The 10,349-nt window shown below is 40.4% G+C and overlaps 1 protein-coding gene across 1 annotated transcript in view; it reads left to right on the forward strand.

Annotated features, from left to right (window-relative positions):
- LOC309505864 (solute carrier family 12 member 9) overlaps positions 1–10,349 on the forward strand; it is a 25,109-nt gene that overhangs the window by 12,495 nt on the left and 2,265 nt on the right. The window contains 2 exon segments of the mRNA XM_082179327.1: positions 6,724–6,881; positions 7,604–7,686. Coding sequence (XP_082035453.1) covers positions 6,724–6,881; positions 7,604–7,686 — 241 coding nt within the window.

Below are 10,349 nucleotides of genomic sequence, written 5' to 3' on the forward strand. Positions count from 1 at the left end.
CTTCTTTGATTCATTTGGATTTTGAGACTTTCCTTTCGCTGTTTTTAAGCATTTCACAACCCACACACACACAACTACAAATGAATAGGCCTGGTGCTAATTATTAATGTGTGCACAACTACCCATCTATTTGACAAATTCACAAATGTGCGTCACTACTTTTAAACTAATACAATACAACTTGTGTGTGCAAAATCCAGAATCACATTAATGTGCAGCATTTTGTACAAATAGAGACATAGTTGTTAATACAAAACCTCGATTAATTTTGTATTAATGTAGGTCAGAATGTGTGCATGCAACCAGTAAAATGTGTATTTGTGGATCAGGTGACACGCGTGCATTCATTGACTTGTTTCTGAGTCGATCCTATTTGATTCATTTGGATTTTGAGACTTTCATTTCACAGGTTTCGCTTTGCACACACACTCACTCACTCACTCACTCACTCACTCACTCACTCACTCACTCACTCCACTCACTCCACTCACTCACTCCACTCACACACACACACACACACACACACACACACACACACACACACACACACACACACACACACACACACACACACACACACACACACACAGCTGTCTGAGAAAACCTGCTACCACTAGATGGCAGTATTCTGCTAAAACAGACAATGGCTGCGTAATCAAGTGTTCTTCCCCATCTAAGACGCTTATGAATATTGAAGCACCAAATTTGAAGCACCAAATTTAGTCCACAATATAGGCCTACCTTATTAATAAAGCATACTTTATAGAGGCAAACAGATTACATCAGATTATGAACAACACCCATAGAAAACCATTATAAAAAGCTTAACATGCAATAGTGCGTTGCATGTTCAGTAAGGTGTATAGGCTACTGAGTTTATATATCACCGTCTCACTGCACTGATGTTAAGCTTGTTCTTTAGAATATCTCTATGGGAGGAAAACTATATAGCCTACAGACGAGAGCCTATATGAACGCGGCGCACGGCGTTTCACGTTAATGGCATTTCCCTTCCTGAGCCTGAGCCTGTTAAAAAGAAGAAGCTTAACGTGAAATTCTGCAGCAGAGACAGAGACATCTCGGGTATTCCAAACTTACACATACCGGTGTAGAAATAATGACATTTAATCTACTGACACTGGAGGAGGGTTTGGCACCAAAAGTGGATCTGAAAGCTGTGTGTGTGTGTGTGTGTGTAAAAACAGAAGTGTAAGTGAGGTCACATGACATTCCTGGCATTTTGAACAGAAAGAATTTAAATAGCAGGAAGTAAAGATCATCTGAACACTATTCACTTTCACAGCGAGTGTGTGTGTGTGTGTGATGATGTCTACACATGTGCTGTAGTAAATACAAGTGTGTGTTTTAGTAGCCCAGATCACATGCATCTCACATGATGTGCATGAGGAAAGCAGTGTGTGTGTGTGTGTGTGAGAGAGAGAGAAAGAGAGTGTGTGTGTGTGTGTGTGTGTGTGTGTGTGTGTGTGTGAGAGTGTGTGTGTGAGAGTGTGTGTGTGAGAGTGTGTGTGTGAGAGTGTGTGTGTGTGTGAGAGTGTGTGTGTGTGAGAGTGTGTGTGTGTGAGAGTGTGTGTGAGAGTGTGTGTGAGAGTGTGTGTGAGAGTGTGTGTGTGTGTGTGTGTGTGTGAGAGAGAGAGTGTGTGTGAGAGTGAGAGAGTGTGCAGTTTCCCACCAGAGAGAGAGAGAGAGAGAGAGAGAGAGAGAGAGAGAGAGAGAGAGAGAGAGAGAGAGAGAGAGAGAGAGAGAGTGAGTGAGTGAGTGAGTGTGTGAGAGAGAGATGGTTTAGGGTCTGATTAGAGGAATTAAATCATATGAATGTGAGAGGTTAAAAATATTTTTTTTGTTATTATTAAAGGCATCAATCAGCTTCTCATCACTGTCATTCAAAACACTGAACGCTGATCGCCGTGGAGACCATCTCTGCCTGTCGCCATGACAACAGTTGTGTTTAAAGATTAATTCACCCAATCAAGTGGACATAAGTGTGTGTGTGTGCGTGTGCGTGTGCGTGCGTGTGTGTGTGTGTGCGTGCGTGTGTGTGTGTGTGTGTGTGTGTGTGTGTGTGTGAGTGACCAGCAGGTGGCAGTAACACACTGACACTGGAGACTCACACACACACACTGTTGCTTTCACAGAAGGAGTTTCTGGAGGAATAGAGGAATATATTCAGCAGTTTTAAAGGTCAGGGCTGGAGAGATCAAACTCATCCTGATCTTCTGAAATAAAACACACTTCTGCCCCAGATTAAAGAAACACACATTTATTGAAGTTAATTCTCAACAATATTCAGATAGATGAACGACACATTTACACGTGCTCACAAGTCAAGGCGGATTTCAGTCAATAACCAATCAGAACCAAGCTCATTTGCATATATAATGACATGCAGGGTGAGTCTTAAAGCTACAGTAGCAGAAAACTCTCAGTTGTATTACAGTGTATAGTTTAGATTTGATATTGATTTGTGAATTGGAGTGTTTCAGGACGGCAGGTCGAGTGAGGTCATGTGACTCAGGTGATTCCTCTAATACATTCGTCATGATGAAGATTACGGTAAACTAATCAGCAGTGCTTGGAAGGAAACGTGTGTGTGTGTGTGTGTGAGAGAGAGAGAGAGAGAGAGAGTGAGTGTGTGTGTGTGTGTGTGTGTGTGTGAGAGAGAGAGAGTGTGTGTGTGTGTGTGAGAGAGAGAGAGTAGTGTGTGTGTGAGAGAGAGCGAGAGAGAGAGAGAGTGTGTGTGTGTGTGTGTGTGTGTGTGTTTCTCTCAGGACTGTCAGTCTCTTCATTTATTCATTAGTGCTTCAGTGTTTAATTGCGTTAGTGTAAATCTGTCATTTTCTCTGTTGTTGAGCGCTGTCTATGACTTCTGCTTTCTGTATAAAATATATTAGTCATGATCCTTCAGAAATCACTCAAATATGAGGATTTGCTGCTCAAGAAACAGTTATGATTATCATCAGTGTTGAAAACGGTTCATATTTCAGTGGAAACTGATACGTTTGATTTCTCAGGATTCTTTGATGAATAGAAAGTTTAAAAGAACAGCATTAATCTGAAATATACTCTTCTGTAACATTATAGATGTCTTTACTGTCACTGTTGATCAATTTAATGCATTCTTGATTAACGAATAAAAGTATTAATTTCATAAAAAAAATCTTGCTGACCCCTAATATTTGAATGGTAGTTCAAAAGATTTTAATTTTAAATAAATGCCGTTCCTTTGAACTTTCTGTTCATTTTTTTGAGTACTGGCCCGAATAAGCTGTTTCTCATTACAGTGTGTGTATAATATAATCATTGCTTGTGGAAAGCAGAACCCGTTAAACAAGATGCTAATGTTCTCTTCAATGATGATCTGATATTTTAAACTCTTGGCCTTTTGTAATGAGAAACAAATGCTTACATATACAGTCAATCAGCTTTATTTATCCAGCGCTTTACAGTACAGAGAGTTTCACAGCATCTTTACAGAGATTACAGGACAATAATGCAACACAGTATATAATAGTGTTGAATATTACAGTATACAGCGGCCCGTGTCTTTGCTGTCAGGTCAAGTGTCTAATCGCATACAGAAATCATGTAAATATTAGCATATTTTCAGTTCAAAATGGTTAAATTTCATAAAGTTGAGTATTTTCACCACTGTTGAACGTTTCTTTTCCACGACAGTTGTCAGATATTAAATGTTTAGCCGCTTGCATCTTTCCGCTGCTAACCCTAATGAAAGCGATAAGCTCCGCCTACTTTGATCTGATTGGCCATCTCAGTTTTGGGCATTTGTAATTATGGGGAGACTTGTGTTCCTCGACGCCTCGGTTGTGTCCGGCCCTGCGAGAGATAGAGACGAGTGGAGTGATAAAGACGGAGAGATAGAGACGAGTGGAGTGATAAAGACGGAGAGATAGAGACGAGTGGAGTGATAAAGACGGAGAGATAGAGACGAGTGGAGTGATAAAGACGGAGAGATAGAGATGAGTGGAGTGATAAAGACGGAGAGATAGAGATGAGTGGAGTGATAAAGACTGAGAGCTTGTTAGTTATTGATCCCTTGTAATGACCCTGCTCCACCCGCCCCAGGAGCGTTTAACTCTCTCTCTCTCTCTCTCTGGCTGCTACTGTTAGCATTTTACTGTCAACACACTCAATCTAGGGGTAAAATCACACCCTATATACTGTATTGTTATATATTGTATTGGCAGCTCATCAGTTAAATATTTACCATCGTATGTTCTGCATAATTGGACGTTTTTGAATAAACACTGACAAAAAAACTCTACAAGTTTTAGGGCTGGACGTGTATATTAGGCACACGATCACATGGGTTTAGACCTATATTGTATTCATATAAAGCGTTCACTGGCAAATTTGCTGTATGTTTTTCCCCAGCGTGGAAATCAGGCTCATATAAACATCAGGAAACACGACTCCTGCATGTCAATATCCATGATCACTGGATCTTTGAGACACTATATCGAGTCCAACCTTTAGTTTAAACTAATAATCTTTGATTATTCTTTCGCTCTGGAACTCTATGGCAACCCATACAATCGCTTGTTGGAAAGTTATGAAATTTGGCACACCGATAGAGGACAGTCTGAACTGTCGACATTGCAAATTTGGAGTCTCTAACTTAATCTCTCTAGCGCCACCAACTGTTCAAAGTTCCGCTTACATGCTTATAACTTTTGAGCCGTTCAGGCTAGAAATAAAATCACTTTTCCTCTGATTCCTTGACACATAACGATTTGATTGCTTTGCGTTGCTGTGCATGAAAATGTAACCAGATCATCTTCAGACCATGTCGACAAAAAGTTATGGAATTCATAACTGATTCGTCAAACCGTTCTTAAATAATACGCAAACGAATTTGACGAAAAGGACACCCAAATGAACGTGAGGCTATATCTCCACAACGCTTTAGTGTACTCTGATCAAACTTGGTGTGTGTTTTGACAACCATGACCCGAGGGTGCCTGCACAGTTTCGGCACAGTGCCACCTAGTGGTCAGGAGATATTCAAAATGTAAATTTTTGCTTACAACTTTTGATCTTATAACTTGTATCTTTAGATTCTGTGCAGCATAAAGTCGAGCGATACCCAATTTTCCCAGAGCGGCCATTTTGTGTGTCGGCCATTTTGAATTTTGTCATTAAATGCTATGTTTTACAAACTCATTGGCGTATCATTACGAAACTCGGTGTGTGTCTTTGGCAAGTTTCAAGATATGTGAATTCTTATTGTAATGAAGTAATATTGTGACGGGTCGTGCCGAGAACATGCATACCAATTCTGCCAAAATCCGATGAACTTACTGTCCGCCATTTTGATTTTCTTCAAAAACCTACTTTTTCCAATTTTCCTCAAAATTGAACCGTATCGTCTTCAGACCATGACAGCAAAAAATTTGGGATTCAGAAGAGGGCGGAGCCTTCACACGAGCTTCAGAAACTCCGGCAATAACAAAACAGGCCAATCTCACTCATCCAGAATCCCAGAATAACCAGTAGCGAGTGCAGCCTTACGGAGAGACTCAGGAAGAGTTTCTGAATGTTAGTGGAGACATTTCTGTAGTTGTTGTGGAGTTACACTGATCATCTCATCATCATGTTTAACTTCTCCACAAGTGTCCACAGTTCCTGAGGTGTTTATAAGACAGCGGTGACATGTTCTGGTCAATAGTGTTCAGTGCTCGTCTGTGCTCAACCACACAACAGTTTCAGGCTTTGCTGGATCTTTATCATTGCGTTAGAACTGGTCTCTGTCGTCGCTTGTGGAACCAAATGTCGGCTGGTGTGTGTAAACCTGCAGATTAAGGGCCGGTAATATTATAATAAGATCCTCTTCATACGTCAGAAGGAGAGCGAAATCAGATTTTTTGACATGCTTGCAGGGAAAGACTCACCAGAACACAGTTACTGGGTTTCACTTTTCATGTTTTCTGTGTTGGTAGAAGCACCGGATTATAGCACTTACACACGGAGAAAGCCAGATTTTGATGATATGTCACCTTTAAAGTCTCTTTTCAGAAATCTCATCATCATTGATTTGGGAGCCGCGATCGATACGGCTAAAGTGACACGTCTGTCTCTCTGTCGCACTGCTTTTCTAATAGTTTTGTTTGTTTGCAGCTTGACAGTATTTAGATTCATTCTGTTCCTGTAACCAGAATTAATACCTAATAAAAGACATCAGCCGCTCGCGCACGGACGGACGGATGGACGGGCGAGTGACAGTTTCTATTTTCTGCGGACTTGTTAACTCGCGTGTGTGCGAGAGATAGACAGACCGAGAGCGGGCGAGACAGACGCTCTTTTAGTGAAATAATTGTGTGTTCAGATCTGCGGTTGGTCTGTATAATACTTAATAGAGCTGGGTTGATGCTATTAAACCCAATCGAGCTGAAAGACGGCGTGAGAAGGGTTTCAACCAGAGACTTTCAGAAGTCTCTGATTTCTTAGATGGCATTAGGTTTCATTATTTGATTTGAATCTATTCTCTGTCATCATTTACTTCTTTCTTTCTTCTGTGCAATGCAATGCAAAAAAAAAAAAACACATTTAGAAAATGTGTCCATACAATGCAAGTCAATGGGGTCCAAAATCTTAGTTTTTGTTTCTCAGAAACTCAATCGTCATAAAGGTTTGAAATGACTGAAATGTCATTTTTCCCATGTTCTCATGAACTCTCTCTCTCTCTAGGGTTCTCCTGCAGAAAGATTACGGGTTCCTCCGAGACATTAACGTCTGGCACCCCTTCGTGACCATCGGTGTGTATTCCTCCACCATCTCCGCCGCCATGAGCAATTTGATCGGAGCTTCCCGAATCCTTTACGCTCTGGCGCGGGACGACCTGTTCGGTGAGTGAATCACTGTCACCCACAAATTGTTGTGTTCTCCTTTATTATAACCTTTCTGATCTCGACACACCCCCTAATGAGCCTCATTTGCATAAACATTAACTTTGGCCATCTCAAGCTTGTAAACAGCCCAGTGTAAATATGCAGTCTGGATCTGTTGAAACGCATTCAGCTTATATTTCACCCCCTGAATTTATATATATGTATGTGTATGAGCATTTTAGTCCAAATTTGGAGAGCTTTATATGATGAACAGATTTATTTTAGGCTTTTTATTCACATATAAACATTGATCAGTTGTGGTAAACTTAAGCTTGTTTACTGGACGACCAGTGGTAGTTGCGTACCTGTCAATGGAGGAACAGAATGCTCTCAGATTTCATCAAAAAGTGTGTTTCTGAAGATAAACGAAAGTCTAACATATTTTTAACGATATGAGGGAGAGTAAATAATGATTTTGGGGGGAACTGTCCCTTTAACCTGTGTGTGTGAGAGTGTGTGTCTATATCTGTTCAGCATGTTGAGGATTGTCCGGTTTACGTGTGCGTTTCTCCTATGATGGATGAATGAATGTTCTCAGGATAAATATCTTCATGTAAGAGTGATTGATTCTCCTGCTGTTGTTCTGTTTATTCACCTTCAGCTTTCTTGTTGAAATATGAGTGGATGTATTCAGATGGTATCAGCTGAGCTCTCTCTCTCTCTCTCTCTCTCTCTCTCAGGGAAGGCTCTGTCTCCAGCCAAACGCACATCTGGCAGTGGGAACCCCTGGGTGTCTGTTCTCATCTCCTGGTTCATCGTACAGGTGATGATTTAAAATGACTTTATGCATAATTCAATTCACATTTATTCATATAGCGCCTTTCACAACACACATAATTTCAAAGCAGAAAATGCACGAGTCCACATTACAATTTACAGTGATCTGTTATCAGAGGAGGCTAAGTTATGCATTTCAGAAATGTACATATACAAAATCACAGAATAGAGTATAATAGTCAATCATCTTACATGAATGAATGTTTACTCTCGGTCTTTACGCTGTTTGTGTTATGAGATTATTAGTTATAAATAACTAATGTTTATAATTGCTCCTCCTACATCTAAGAAGCCCCGCCTACATTCAACGAATGACGAAGTTACGGCCATACTGATATATTGGGGTCTCATTTGGGAGCCAATCACCTTTGAGTTACCCCGGGTTACATTAGTCAAGTCTCCTTCATTTATACAGCGTTTTAACAATATAGATGTTTCACAGCAGCTTTACAGTGATAATAGGAGATTACAGTAACAGAGATTGTTTAGGCTTTACAGCAGATCTAGAATAAAGTTATTGTCCAGATAAAGTTAGTTTTGATTGATTCATTTCCATTGTAAAGATCATTAGTTATTAACTTAGGGGCCACAACACCATTTTAACTAAAAACAGAAACTTTTAACGTGTTCTGGCCGTTCATTCACACACAACAGTGTTTGGGGCTCGAGAACACAAACTTTGAAACAAGTTCCAAGGTGCAAGTTCTGGAAAACGTAGAAAATGTTATCATCTCTGTGTCGACTTCAAAAACGTGAATCTGTGAAAATGGTGATGGCGTGCACATGCACGTGTTTAGTCTATAGATATGCGCGTTTGATTATACTGTATATGTGCGCAGGTGTGTGGTCTTTCTTTACAAAGTGACATCACCAAATTACTTGTCTGGCCTCATAATACAGAATTTTTAGTCCTGAAAGCCACAATATGTAACTTTTTTGCTTTAAAAATAGCAAAAACCACTATATCTATGTTATATATTTTTTTTAGTTGTGTACTTACATTATCCCGACTGTTTCCAACAACTTTCAAACCAGGAGAAATTTGTAATTTAATTCGAGAAACGTCCCGTTTATTTATTTCCGTTTTGTCGCCGTCAATGGCGTCATATCCACGTTGTCCCTGGTTTCCGCTCGCACTGCCATGGCAACCAGAGCTATGAACCAGAGCCCTCTGACCAAAGCGACTGACGGTAGTTCGCAATGTCTATTTGCACGCTGTTGTTGTTTCGTTCAAACATTATGGACCATGGCAAGCAGACTTTGGATACAAAAGGAGAACTAAACCGAGAATCAATATCAGCGCGGTGTTTTCGAGATGCCTAGAGCTCCCATAGACAGTATATAAACGAGAGCTCCACGTCCGAGACTTCGACCGCTTCTACATGTACTTTATTAAACAGGTGAGCACATTTACATAAAACTAATCAATGTTATATAGCTCAACATGATGAAATGTTAGAATATGATCTGTATGTTATTCTAATGTTGATCTAGCTTACTGCTAGTCTCAAACAGACAAACTAACACATACATTTCAACACATTCAAATGCAGTTTAGTGTGATAGTGTAATGTTAGACCAAGTGAAACAGCGCTGCGTTACCTCACAAGTTTAATTTGTCTAATAAACTGACCTGTGACTGTGATGAGTAGTAATTCTGCACTCGCGTGTAACGTTAGTTCAGTAGAATGAAATGTCCATATCGCGTCGCGTGTGGAGCTGATAGCTGTCTCTTAGCAATCCCGAACTGCTTCATATCACAGTCATGATAAAAGCATCGATGTATTCAGTCATCCATAAACATTATTAGATCCATAGATTAGATCGGTCGGCTTGACGTTGACGACAAGATCCATAATTCTTAGCAAATGTTGCGTCATCAAACTACGCCTTTGTTATTGTAAATAGGTTAGCGACCCCTAGTGGCGAAAAATTCCATACTGTACGTTGAAAAGCGAAGCTGAAGCGTCTCTATCGCCCCCCGGTGGTTAGTCCCTGTATAGCTCATAAACCCCACCCTCTCCATGTAGTCTAATGGGACGCGAGGGAAACTAAACAATCAAATTACATTTCAAATACATTTTTTCCCATTACTTTTCTGTAGTTTTTATCACGCTGATGTTCCATTATTTTTTTTTAATAAGTTTGGTCTTCGTTAGTTATTTAATGTTATAAAAAATGGGAATGTGACGTCATGTTTGACAGCTGTGATTGACAGCATCTCTAAACGAAGTAGTCACTGAGGCTCCAACAGACTTTTTTCGGGATCTTCGGGATGAGATTGGAGCTTTAAGTTTAATTTCTACATTTCCATAACTCTTTATTTCACTCCGACAACTATTGAGTTGTTCTGCAGTAAACTGTACTAACCGTCTCTGAGGGACTGAGAGCGGGACCTTGATATCGCGGGTCCTCTTTACGCTCACTACTGCGCAGAATCAGGTTCCAAATCATTTTGCGCCATATTGGGATTTTGGCGGCTTCACTTTTCTACAATGGAAGAGATTGAAGGTGCATCGTAAAAAATTTTTACAGTCTATGATCTAGCCCAGTACAGGGGCTGACCGACTGGACATGCACACGAGTACTGGCCTCTGCCATGCTGACTGTCGAAAGATGCTGGAGGAACTCTATCTAGGGTTCTCCGAG

The sequence above is a fragment of the Leuciscus leuciscus genome (genome assembly GCF_965113295.1).
Source record: "Leuciscus leuciscus genome assembly, chromosome: 9".
Taxonomy (NCBI): domain Eukaryota; kingdom Metazoa; phylum Chordata; class Actinopteri; order Cypriniformes; family Leuciscidae; genus Leuciscus; species Leuciscus leuciscus.